The following is a 13,661-nucleotide window of genomic DNA, read 5'->3' as shown; positions in this document are numbered from 1 at the left end:
CAAAAGTCAACAAAAACTGAATCAAGTATGAAATTCCATCTTCCACACAAAATGTAATCAGTAATCTTACCTATAAGATGTGCTGAAATATAAATTCCACAGGTTATATAAAGGGCAGTTTAACCAAGAATTCTAACTGTTACAGCTTTTATGGATTCAAGTCAGAATGTTAATGCTCATTTAATATAGTTTTCTGAAGCCCAATTCAACTTCTCCCTTACTTCCCTAGTGAAGAAAATATTCTTGTGAAGTTCAATTTAGTGACATTGGTGCACAAGCTCATACTCAGAAGTTTAAGCTTCTGAAAAGAGATAAGTGATAAACAGTTCATTAGCCATGTTAATGAAATTATGTTTTAGGGAAAAAAAGACTGAGTGACACAAAAATTTTAGTTATTTTTATATAGAGACAGTACGATAAAAACTTCATATTCAGTATCTCCAATTAGGTCAATAAATATTCAGAAAAATCCTGTAACATTTCGTTTAAATAATCATGGAGGGGAGAATCCACCAATGTTCTGGAAGCTTCTCTAGACCTTTCAATCAATTTTATTTATATGCAAAACCAAGAGAAACTAAAGAAAAAAAAAAGGGAAAAAAAAAAAAAAAAAAAAACAAAGCTCCTCCTGATGCTAAAGCTCTCAATTTACTGACAGGCAAATGGCTTCATGCTGCCACTTAATCTCATTTCTTGCATAATGCCCTCTAATTAGCATATCAAAGTGAATTAATACTTCTAGGGCATTAGCAATGGGGAAATCTGCTCCAGGCTCACAATAGCAGTTAAGAGAGAGCCAAGAAATCCTCAAAAACACCACAAACCACTTTGCATTGCAAAACTGTTCAATTTATTTATCCTCTCTCTCTAAACACTTTTACCGCACACTGTTTTACTACTGTTCACCAAACAAAAATGATAATTGCCAAAGTTACCAGCATCTGTAATGCCTGTTTAGAATCTTAATTTAGGCTATGTTACAGATAATTTCTATATGCAACCATTTGTTCTATTATAAATGTTAATATAGAGACAGTGAAAATGTTGACATTCTCAATTAATTTGAATTTGAAATAAAATTTTATGGGAATTTAAAATTTATGAATTTTTTAATGTAAAAAGCCACCTGCTGGACTCTGATGCCTAAGAAATATGCTTTGAAAGCTGATGTATCACATAAAAGAAAACAAAAAAAAATGATTTTGCCATAACATATGTTGAGTCTCACAAATAATGGTGTAAACATTGTGAGGAATCATCAGCATTAAAAGGATTACATTGTACACCAAGTCCTCATTAATATGATCACAAAAAGAGTCATTGTCCAAACAGCTTAACATCCTTAAAGCACTTAAGTTGAAAGTAGAAAACTTTTAACAATTATTTTGATCCATAAATATTTCTAATTGTTTTCATACTAACCTGTTATGTAGACATAGTTACACAAAAAAATGCTGTGCCAATTCAGTTTGATACATTCTGTCACACCAATTTTTTTGCTAGATATACACTCAATTTAGTGCCAAAGTAAACTACTTACCATTAAAATCTACAAACATATTATACTACGGAATATATCTATGAAAAAATAACATAAAAGAAATTCTTGTTGCAATTCTGCCTACAAAGGGGATAATTAGAATCAAGTGTCAAAGATTAATGAAATTTATTTTTTAATATGTTCTGGGTTTGAAGGCATAAAAAGATGGCTTATTTTTTCAGTAGCTCATTCAAGAATTACTTATTAATTTATTTGCTAAATATAGCACTATCACCTAGATGTGATAGCAGTTTGTCTGATTAACTTCAATAACTTTGTAAAAAATCTGAGAGCCAGTTCTGAAAAACTTTTACCAATTTATACTATATAATGATATAAATTATTTACTCTCTTCATACTTAAAGATTCAAATGGTCTACTGAAGTACAGCAAATGCTTGAAAAGGTCAACACGGGCTGGGGTGGGGAGGAAGATGGTGGTAAAGTGTAAGTTTTGTCAGTCTGTTAATACCTAAATCATGCTGATCACACTGATAAATGGCTAAAACACAAGGCTGCTGAGAAAACAAATAAAACATTATTTTTATAGTGTCAATATTGAACTAATAAATATCTAAAGATGTTCACATACACAAGTATGGAAAAGATAGTCTAAAACCTTATATAACTTGATGTGTTAGTGCCGATGTATTTACTTATTTTGAATGGACACCTCATGGTAAAAGCACAAAATAAAGTGAAGACTGACTTAGGGAGTGGTTCATGAAATGAGATTTTAATTCTTGTAGTCCCACTTCATATAATGTAACTTCATCCTATACCACTCCACTATAAAGTATCAAAATATAAATAATCCAACTAAAATGTTAATTTAAATGCCTCAGAAGTAGCCTTATACAAAATTTATAAATTGAGATGGAAATATACAGGCAAAATTAATGAACAGGAAAAGCATCATAGTATGAAAAATGTAGACAAATATATTTTATGAAAGCCGATCAACCAGTGTGCTCTTTGGGGCAAGTCGGGGCCTCCTTTGCTAGTGTATTAATAGACTTCTGATTCAGAATATAATTATGTAAATTAATAAAATGAGTCCCAAATAAAATACCAAAACTACCAAAATCTGTAATAAAATGAGGTTCACTAAAACCAAGGCACAAAAGAATTACTTGCACAGATCAACTTAGTATTGACAAGAGAGTTCAATATATTTTTATTAGGAAGAAAAAAAAAATAAAGAACAAGGTTGGAAAATGTCCCCACATTTTAAAGATAATATCCACATGATACTTTAGATCACGAAGTTTTAAACCAGCTTGGCAATGAGATTTTTCTACAGGTTTTCTACAAATACACTGTATGTATTATTTTGTTAGGATGGAAGAGAAATAAAGAAAGTTAGAAAAATCCCTTTCTTTTACAACTTCTCTGAAAACCTCCTACAAAAGCTTTAGTAAGATATCAAATCTATAAAAACAGGAAAAAAGATAAAATATTCTTAAGTTGCTTTATGAAAAATATATTGATAAAGCAACATAATTCATAACATTTCCAATGTTATAAATTTGCATTGCCTTTACATTTTTCCTATTTAATCACTTGCTATTTCCAATGTAAACAGACCCAATCCCTGTCTAAAATTGATACAAATTTAAAACATTAAAGATCCATTAAAATTTGCTTCAAAATTATTTTGGAATGGTGAATTACAGAGAAAACAAGACTGGCCAATTGTTGCTAATTCCTGAAGATGGGCACTGAGTTCATGGGAGGTTCAAAAGTCTCTTCTCTCTGCATGTATTTATGTTTGAAAGTTGTCTACAATAAAAAGTTTTTAAAAACTGGAAAATAAGTTTATTAAAACAAAATGTGTTTCATGAAAACACAAAAAAGAATCATGTATGGAACAGTGCATTTATTTTTAAAACTTGAAACAAATGATGATAATGATATTGAAAATAGTACAAGAACAACTTAAAAGCATACGCAAAATATATAATAACATTTAGACTAATATTCACCTTTCTTGCTAAATTTTCACTTGAAAAAAATGGTTTTTACACGTGTGGAATAAAAAGAATCACACAGCACAGTACAAAGAAAAATGTAACAGATTTTTATACTGAAACCTTAAAAAGAGAAACACACCAGAAAGACTCCAAAGAGTCTCTAAACCTGTAGGTTCAGAATTAAATAGAGAGGTATCGAATGACAGTACTGCCTTGTCTCTTTGAAAGCTAGTCACACTTATAGCAATAAAGATAAAAGGTTTAATCTCACATCACATACTAAATGCATATAAAACCTCACTAGTAAACTATACTCTTGATCTAGTTTTAATATCTAAAATTCTTATGACTGTTTCTAGGGAGGGTTTCTTTAAAAGTAAAGCATTTTTACTAGTCATTTTCTTCTCCTTAAACATAAAAAATACTTCAACCAGCCCAACCAGCCAAGCAGGCCTTTCTCTTCCCCTGCGGACACCTCCTGCAGTAGAGAAGTTCATTAAGTTTTATGATCTTCCCAAGTCAGTCCTGCTTATAAGCCTCACAAAGGCTACAAATCTGGCAAACCATCATGTATGCCATTAGACATTACTAGTAAATGAACGCTATTTAGGGTTTGTGGTGGCAATAAATCAGAGTTTGGTTGGCAGCCATCGACATAGAGTATTTTAACCTATAGTTTAAAAAGGAAAAGGTTGTGTTGATTTTTTTCATGCATAACATTTGTCACAATAATATGATTCATATTATCTACTAAAATATTAGATTTCATTTAAAAATAAATATTTTTTTCTTGAAAAAGAACTATTTCCTTCACTTAAAATCTCATAATTAAGGGCTTTGGAAAAAAGGCAGATTTTTGAGAATGAAATATTTCACAAAGGAAAGGACTTCAACAATTAAGATTAAGGTGACCAAAAAAAGGTGCAGGAAAACACCAAAAGAGATATGCAGGTGAGCAGACCCTGTGGCATCAGGGATATTTAATAAGAGACAGATGATAAAACATGGCTTTAAAAATCAGGAAATATCTTAACATATTAACAATTATCTCACTGGTTACTTAGTTTAAAATAAACAACGATCTTGATTTTAAAGCCTACAACTTTTCAGTTGCTCTCAAAATGCACAAGTATCACAATTCAACAATGAGAGACATTTCTGCCCAAAAATAATGGTATAAATTTTACGAAAGAATACATTCTCAAGAAAAAGCAGCATCTTATAGTAAAAGTATACTTTCCTTACCTCTCAACAAGAAAATAATATAATTGTAGTAGATGACCCATTTATCTGTCAGAAGGGAAAAATGTCTTTTCATATCTGGTGGGGGGGAGGGAATAGATGTTTTCTAAACTAAATCCCCCATGTGCATCAGAACTGGCAGTGTTCACTGCCTGATCAGAAACCTCAAAATCTACTGGCAGATCTACAAATAAACGGGTTTTTTTTTAATGATTTTGTCTTATTTTAGAAGAAAAGCACAACTGAAATGACATTATCCACTGAAGCGACAGTTTACCCTCAAGCCCCCATTATGCAGAATAGAGTCATCAACATAATATTCCTGGGTTCTATTCATAAATGACTATGTAAACTTTCTCTACATTATAAAGAATTAATCTGCAGGTATTATTAGGTTAAATGAAATGATTAAAAAAAAATTGATGCAATATCCAACTATTCTACAATGTTTCTTTTGTAAGTTCATGTTTCTGAAGCATAACTATGGCAGGAGGGGGTGGGGGGCTTGGAATTTGCTGCCCTGCTTCTTTGCTTTGGAAACACTAATGTCTGCACAGCTGTTTTATTTCAAAATGAAGATTCTGAATCCCTGTCTCATTCTAAGACTAGTTTTGGAGAGTAAGGTGAAGCTATGGGTAGTAGGGGAGAAAGGAGAGGAGAGAAACAGCTTCACCCCTATCAATCACTCAGTACTTAAATCCCATTCCTCTCGAGCTTAGAGGCTGGCAGGAAGATGCCTCTGCCCAGACAGCCGCCTTTACTCTTTGTCGGCTGTTGGCTTTTTACAAAAGAGATAACATGCAAACGTGGATCCACTGGCCAAAGCACAAAAAGAGGATCTAATTTACAAGTTATCACTGAAAGCCCCAGAAACAATTTTAAAACACAAAAATTTCTTTTGTCAGCTGTCTCTTGCTTTTTAAATAGCAATAGCCCTATCAAAGCTCTCCCTGCCAGTAATCCCAGACTCTGAAAAGACTTGTTTCTTTCTCGTAACTCACCTTTAACATGGGGTTGACTATACTTTCCTTTCAGAATGGTATAACTAAGTCCCGTGCAAATAAGTAACTAAAGGACTTATGTTTTCTAATTGAATTCTGCCTGCTGCTAAATGTCTCAACATGAAAAGCAGTTTGCTGGGTTTAGTTCTCAAGCTAGCTGGGCCAAAACTTTAAAAAGGCAAAAATAAATAAATAAATATAAATCATGAGAAGGGGATGAGAAGCGATAAGTATCCATCCCTTCTCCCTTGTAATATAAGGCTGTTATAAAGTTAAATCAATCTTAATATTCACAACACAGTCAATACCCCTGTGCTTAGCTGTCAGCAGAAACTGAAGTGGAGCCCTGATAGCAGGAAAACCCTTGGACATTAAGCAACAGAATTTACTGAGAATTGCACACTTTTAAGTTTCTAAACTAAGAATCTTCAAGACTTAATGCTGGATGTCTTATTTTACAGTCAGACAAAAATTACCTACTGTTTTAAATCACAATGCTTTCTAAAGGTAGCTAAAAATCAGCACAAAATAAAAGTTAGTAATTCAAAAAAGCATCACTGAGCATTAAGAAACCAGCCATAATATGTGAATGAAAAGCAGGAAAAGTACTCTTAGGCTCCCTTACTATTTGTTGTTTATTATGGTTTACCATATATGTTTAACAGACAGCAATAACTTATCATCTTTTCTTGATTACTGTTAGGATCCAAATAGTACTGAAAAGCGAAAAATCTGTTTCAAAGAAGGCTGACTCACCTATCAACCTAACAATTATTTGCACTGTGCTATTTATACACTCAATTTAAACACAATCACATTTAACCTTTTAAATAGCATCCCTTAGATACTGCTAAATCCTGGACTTCAACTTTTTCTCCTTTGCCTCAACTTTCAAAATGGCAACTTTAAAATACCATATATTCAACACACACACACACACACACACACACACACACACAGAAAGAAAAGAACAGGAAAAAAATCAACAGTAGAGCTTGTTTAATGTACTTGTTTGCCACATACAGGGAAGATAATGCCAAATACAAACTAAAACATCCAAATTAAATCTCTACTTCAATTTGAATAGTTACTTCACTTCAAGACTAAAAGACCTTCTATCAAGAAAGTCTGACAAGAAAGTTAAATTGAAACGAATTGCCAAAAATTTGCCTAATATGTTACCTGTAGTTTCCATTCTAGCACTTCTGCAAAACCTATCTTCTTATATATTCCCTGAACACTTCAAAATTGTTTAACCTGCCATCTGTAGACCTTTATAGACTTTATATATTAAAAGCACAGTTACAAGTGTAACGACTTCAGGATACAAAATAATAAAAGTATTAACAGGTGTAATACATTGTATATGTCTACACATCATTACCCTTCCTCGATTCTCTAAAGTAGTCTTCCCACCTAAAACACTAATTCAAGCATGCTACCGGGGTCTGTTCAATTGCATCTATTCCTCTGTCCGTGCAGCTGAAGCTTAAGACTGTCTAAGTAAAACAAAGTTCGGGCAATGCTTCTCCCGGGGACTCGGTCCTGGCATCCAGTCTCCCGTTGCTCCTTTTAAAAACTGACACACAAACAAGGCGAAAGGAGAGGAGAGAGGGCGGCTGGCGCTCCGGACCCCCTCCCCGCCTGCAGCCTGGGGCGGCGGCCTAGGGACAGCGACCCAGCCCGGTCCGCACCTACACTTCATTTTACACCAGGAGCAGAACTGAGAAATCGACTCCAGATTTATTGCAGTTTTTTTCCAAGATCAGGACGTGGGAAGGAGAGAATGATCAAAGATGGCGGTGCCCAAAAGCAGCAGCTCTCAACTGGAGAGTCGAAGGAGTAGCTCCGACCCCCACCTCGGGGGTCTCCAGGCCCACTGCGGGGCTCAGCGTCTTACCTGTTTTCTCTTTGATCTCACACAGGACGCTGAAGAGCGCGGGTTTCATTCTATGACAGTTCAGGGCATGTTTCCTAAAAAACAAATAACAAAACACAAAGGTATTAGCATCACCTATGGAATAATATGGCGCCTTCCTTTAAGTTAGACCCAAGAATTAATTCCGGCTCCCCATTCTGGAAGGCCCTTTTGAACCCTGGGAAGTCAACAAAAACTCCAATTGACTAGTTCCCGACAGCCAGCAAGTCCCGGCGGCGAAAGCTGCAGCCAGAACGAGGCGGACACATCTGCCCGGCAGGCAGCAGCCTCGGCCACGGCGACGCGAAGCCACTCGGGGAGCATCGCCCCGGGGACTGGCAGAGGTGAACCAGGGGAGGGGACGGGTGGGGAGGGGGCTCCTGCGACGGCTCCTGTACAGGGGGAGCGGGTGCGCGACGCGGCCAGCCGGCAGACTGCGGCCAGCGGGCGGGTGACAGCTCGGCAAAGTTTGCAAGGCGGCCCTCCCTTCCCGAGAACTTGGCCGTCCGCACCCGGACCCGCCAGGGAACCGCCCATCGCCCCGCGCCCGGCCCGGGAGGCCCGCCTGCATGGCGAGGTCGTCCCGCGGCTACGGGGAGTCGGCTCCGGGACTCCCGGCCGGAGGAGAAAGTTGCACTTCCCGGAGGCGCGGCCCGCACGGGGGTCCGGAGCGGAGGTTTAAATCCATGGGAGGGGACCGGGCTGCGAGGGGCAGGACGGGGGAAAGGACGCCACGGAATCCGCGCCGCACCGAGTCCGTCCCGAGCCCCCCAGAGCAACTTTGCCGACTCCCGCCCGCTTCGGGGGGCACGGGCAAGTCCCCCTCGAGGCCGGGGCGGGCCGCCGGCTTTCAGCGAAAGTTCCCCGACGGGGGCTGCGGCCCCGGGCGCCACCCCCGGCCCCGACTCGACCGCGGGCCCGGCTCCAGCACACACACAAAAGATGCTTAATGAGACGACACCAACTTTGCTTGCGCCTCGTCCAAGCTCTGGTCGGTGATGGTCATGATCTGGTGAAGGATGTCACCGATGTCCTGCTTCCTGCCGTCGCCGTCCGCCCCTTCGTGGCCGTGAGGGGGAGGCGGCAGGGCCATGCCCCCCTGCACCGAGTGGCCGGCCAGGTTCACCCCGGCCAGAGTCTGCAGCATCCTGGATTGATCGTCCATCCCGCCGCGCGCGGGCGGGAGCGGGCGGCGGCTGAGGAGAAGGCTGAGGCGGCGGCGGCGGCGGCGGCGAGGGAGGAGAAGAAAGAGGGGGAGGGGGAGGGGGAGGCGGCCGCGCGCTCCCCGCCCGCGCGGGGAGGAGGCGGCCCGGCCAGCAGGGCCCGCGGCTGAGGCGATGCGGACCGGCGCCCGGCCGGCTTCCGCCGCCGCCGAGACTGAGGAGAAGCGGCGGGCGGAAGCGCCGGGCTCCGCGGCGGTGGCGGAGGCGGAGGCGGCGGCGCCCGCTGCCCTCACGCGGCCGCCGCGCCGCCTCCTCGCCGCCGCGCGCCCCGCCGGGCGGCCCCGCGCAACTTGCTCCTCAGCGCCGGCCGAGTTGCCGGGACGCCCGCCACCCCCCGCGCCAGCCGGCGCCCTGCCCTCCTTGCCCGCCGCCGCCGCCTCGGCCGGGCGGGATCCGAGCCCCGGCGGCCCCGGGGGAGGCAGCGGCGGCGGCGGGCGGCGGCGGAGAAGGAGGCCTGCGGGCGGGCCGCGGGGAGCGAAGGGGGCGGAGGAGGAAAGTTTGGGAGCGGGCAGGCAGAGGCGGCGGGGGCGCGGAGCCCGGAGGAGGGCCCCGGCGGGCCACGCGTCGAGTGGACAGCGGATGGAAGAGGCGGGAGAAGTCGCCGCCGCCGCCGCCGGAGCCGCGCACCCAGCCAGCAGCCGCCGCGGACCAGGCTGGAAGGCCGCTGGGCCGAGGGATTGACAGGCTGCCAGTGCCACTCACTCACTGCGGCCCCGCGCCGGGGGGAGGGGCGGGGGCCGGCGAGGGCGGGGGAGCGCTCCTCAGGCCCCGCCTCCGGGGCGGCGCGCGCGCTCATTGGGCCCTGCGCCTCCCGCCGCCGCCGCCGGCACCGCCCCCGGGGCCCGGCCCGTCCCCTCTGGCCTCCGTTGCCCCGCGCCCCGGAGTGCGCCGCCTGATTCTCGCTCCAGCCTCGTCGCGTCCTCGCCCCCGGAGATGGACCTGGCCGGCCTAGAAACGCTGTGCCCGCACCTCAACGCCTACTCCCTGCTGTTGGCAGTCATGGGCGCCGGGGCTTGTGTATGGGACAGAGGACAACTTGCTCCAAAGCCAACTGTGTACTCCCCCGCCGCACTCGTGAGCTTCACGCCTGGGAGAGCGCCTGGTGCACTTTCCCGCTCTTCCCGTGAGGAGGTGTTGCCCTCTGGGTACCAGGCCGCTCGTCCCGGGCCAATCGCAAAGTGGTCGGAGCCGAACGGGGCGGGACAGAGGCAAGAAAGGGTCGTCCCAATTGGAGCTTTCGAAAGGTCCTGGGCAGAGGCGGGGAAGCGGCTAGTGGGGGCCCCGCCCCACCCGCGGTCGCCATGGTAACCGAGAGGGCGCCGCTCAATGTTAGCGCCAGCATCCGGGCCTTATGCTGTCCCTCAAGGAGTGACCAGTTAAGGTGGGAGCCCCTGGTCCCGCGTGTTTGAGGTCTGAGCTGAGTGGACCTGAGTACCATAGACTCCCTTGAAAGGGGAAATGTGTCATAGGGAAGCGAGTCTAGAAGGGAAAATGCCTGCAGTCCAGGACTAATTTCAAGGTTTACAACACTTTACACACTCTGCAACTCCTGGTAATCCAGGGACTACTCCTTTGGCAGCGTTTGCTATTCGATGCCTCCAAACGAACTGAAGCTGCAAAAACGAGCTCTTCATTACAACGATACGTTTTTTAGGAAGAGATAGGATTTCACTTGTCAACTTACCCCATCACCATGAGTCATTTGATGTTGGTGAATCCAGCCACGATTTTTCGTATCTATAACACCTCTTCTTCCATTGTATTCTGTCTACAAATAACTGAAGGCTCATGTTATTTTGAAATATGGACCTCTGCGTCTTGTGGAGACTTGAGATTGCTCTTAAGCTGATTTCCGAAACAGGCTTCAACGTGTGTTCCCTATTTTAGATTCATGGAGCCCAAAATGAGTCCTTTGGTAACGTGGTTCGGAAAGATCTCCTTGTTCATTCCCCAAACTCAGTAAGCTGTCTTACCTGAAACCAAAAATAGGGGTATGAGGATATGAAAAATGGCTCTTACTCTGCAGGTTTTAATGTAGGACAAGCAGTTCTTTAAATGCCAGATGGATTCTTGGAATGAAGTAGGCTACTCGGTTCCAGGTTCTTTCCTTCATATGTTGTGTGTACTTTTAAATACTCCCCACTGCAAAGCTAATAGCTAAGCTTACAGTTAGGCAAGCTAAAATCCTTACAAACTGCACAGCTGCTGAGGAGGGAGTTCCAAAAAATCCACTCTGCTTACTTACCTCCAAAGAAGAACCCCCTTCATGTTCATTAATATTCCCTGCTCTTCTATAGCCCATTGATGTGTCAAGTTTCCAATTCTTTCAAGCCCCCATTATGGGTTACTCATAGTCGTCACTGTTTGGGTTTTTTCTTTATTCTTAATTTGTTTTTCAAAGCTGTCACCAAATCCTTAGGCATTTTTTCCAAAAGGAGCAAGAGCAAGCGGTCAACCTTTCGTAATTCTCCAACGCTGAAGATGCAAAACCACAGAATTCTAACTGAAACATGCCTTAAACTCTAAGATTCCGCCCAGCTCTAAAATTCAGTGATCCTGTGACTCATTACTAGGACTTCTCTCTGCCCTCCTTCTAGGCTCATAATCTTAACTAATCAGTCATGAGGATGAGGCTAATTAGCAATGGGGATTTGTGGTTATTTCTAGCCCACTCCAAACAATGAGTTAAGTAAGCAAAGCAAGATATATAAACATAAATAGGCCAGGCACAATGGCTCACGCCTGTAATCCCAGCACTTTTGGAGGCCTAGGGGGGTGGATCATTAGGTCAGGAGTTTGAGACTAGCCTGGCCAACATGGTGAAACCCCATCTCTACTAAAAAATACAAAAAAAAAAAAAAAAAATAGCTAGGCTTGGTGGTGGCGCCTGTAATTCCAGCTATTCGGGAGGCTGAGGCAGGAGAATCACTTTAACCCGAGTCCGAGGTTGCAGCGAGCTGAGATCACTCCACTGCCCTCCAGCCTGGGTGAAAGCAAGACTCCACCTCAAAAAAAGAAAAAAAAGTAAATAAAATTAAATAAACATTTAAATAAAGGCAATTGGGAACTATGGACTATGTAAACAAACTAGAACTTAAAAACATAAATTAGAATTAAGAAAACAATTAAGCAAATGCCAGCAATTAGGAATAAAACAACTTGTTAAATGTCTAACACCCACAGTTATTTTATGGTTCACACCTCTAAACCCATGGTCATTCAGTGATGTGGAAATTTGATACCATAATTCTGCCTTAATTGATTGAATTAGATTGACTTTCTGCTTGGGAGGCTTCTCTTTTTGTTGCTAGCAGTATGAGTTGCAGTAGAAGCCTAAGGACCCTAGCAAGGATTCGTTCACAGGCTCATTGACAACTATCGTTGATTTAAAGCATAACTTTCTTTAGATTGGTTTCCAAGCCCTAATAAACTGTCAAACTAATTGCAGATGTTCCAAGATCTCTTGTGCTTGTGCCAGTGTCTCATGTAGAATATTGCCTGATCTCTGCTCAACAGTTTGAGTCACAAGGTTGGTGCCTTCCCAGATGATAGAATAGAAGCTCCCTGAGTACCTGAGTCCATCTTTGCTGTTTCTAACTTAAAGATTATTAAAATGTCAAGGGAAATGAAACTGACTTTTGGTGAGCAGACATTCATGTAAACTTAACAGTGATAAAATGGTGAAAACCAAGTAGGTGTTTCTTCCTGGCCATCCCTTTCCATGAGTTTGTATTAACATCACCATTGCCTCTGTCATTGATATGGTGATTATCACAGTAGATGCCATTAACGAGCACTTTCTTTGGGGGTACACTATGATCTGTGTCCCCTTGCTTCATCTTATTACAGTCTCACAACAGCCTGGTTGGGATTGTTATTAAATAAGAAATAGAATGAGAGAGAGTAAGAAATTTCCACAAGACCACAAAGCCAGTTAAGTACTAGAGCGTGAATTCAAATATTGATCTATGTGGCTGCAAAGACTACCATATAAAACACTGTGCAAAAAAGTAATTTAGCCAGGTTGGTGGCATGCAACTGTAGTACCAGCTACTTTGGAGGCAGAGACAGGAGAATTGCTTGAGTGCAGTAGTTTGAGGCAGTAGTGTGCTATGATCACACTTGTGAATAGCCACTGCACTCCGGCCTGAGCAATTTTTCTCCTAAAATTTTTTTAAAGTTATTTAATTAAGATTACAAAGTAAAAATCACAAGACCTTAACAGATAAACTGAGAATTAATGAAAATAAGTAACTAGGTGCTTAATAAAGAGAGAATAAACAGCTATATTAGAGGAATCCAGGTCTCAAGGCAGGGGAGGAGGGAAATGAAGGACAGCCAGACCATCCTTCACAGCCACATTGGGCCCCACCTCTCCACAGTTCTTCTGTGATGCCTGCCTTCTCTGATGTTTGTCTGCTCTAAACCCCCTCAGAAGGTTGCAGTGAGATCAGGTTATTACACTCCAGCCTGGGCGACAGAGTGAGACTCTGTCTCATAAATAAATAAACTCCCACAGAATGTGTTGCCTGTAGTACATAACCTACCACCATCCTAAACAGTCTTGCGCTGTTTGCTCTCCATCCACCTCTGTTAGTTTCCTCATCTAGGTCATAAACATTTCAAGCGCAAGGTGTTGTTAAGATGTGACTATAATATGACAGATTTGATTTCTTTTTTTTTAATCATAGACATCTAGGAAAGGGTAACAGTCTCCAACTTGTCACTTTGGGGCAGCTGACTAAATGCTTATTCTTGAAATGTA

At 42.8% G+C, this 13,661-nt stretch overlaps 1 protein-coding gene across 4 annotated transcripts in view; it reads right to left on the bottom strand.

The window, feature by feature from the left end:
* The window catches only part of PBX3 (PBX homeobox 3), a 235,177-nt gene extending 223,689 nt beyond the window's left edge, over positions 1 to 11,488 (bottom strand). The window contains exons 1-3 of one of the 4 annotated variants that reach the window (XM_032257259.1): positions 11,142 to 11,488; positions 10,581 to 10,869; positions 7,656 to 7,729 (exon numbers count right to left, since the gene is read on the bottom strand). In XM_032257259.1, the coding sequence (XP_032113150.1) occupies positions 7,656 to 7,729; positions 10,581 to 10,591 (85 nt within the window). In that variant the 5' untranslated portion in view covers positions 10,592 to 10,869; positions 11,142 to 11,488. Of the gene's footprint in view, positions 1 to 7,655; positions 7,730 to 7,880; positions 7,986 to 8,638; positions 8,947 to 10,580; positions 10,870 to 11,141 lie in introns of those variants that run through there. The other 3 variants (XM_032257258.1, XM_032257261.1, XM_032257260.1) reach the window with 3 other exon arrangements.
* Positions 11,489 to 13,661: the final 2,173 nt, after the last annotated feature.

The sequence above is a fragment of the Sapajus apella genome, unplaced genomic scaffold (genome assembly GCF_009761245.1).
Source record: "Sapajus apella isolate SASKATOON/1434 unplaced genomic scaffold, GSC_monkey_1.0 scaffold97, whole genome shotgun sequence".
NCBI lineage: Eukaryota > Metazoa > Chordata > Mammalia > Primates > Cebidae > Sapajus > Sapajus apella.
This window is presented reverse-complemented; position numbering and strand designations above follow the sequence as displayed.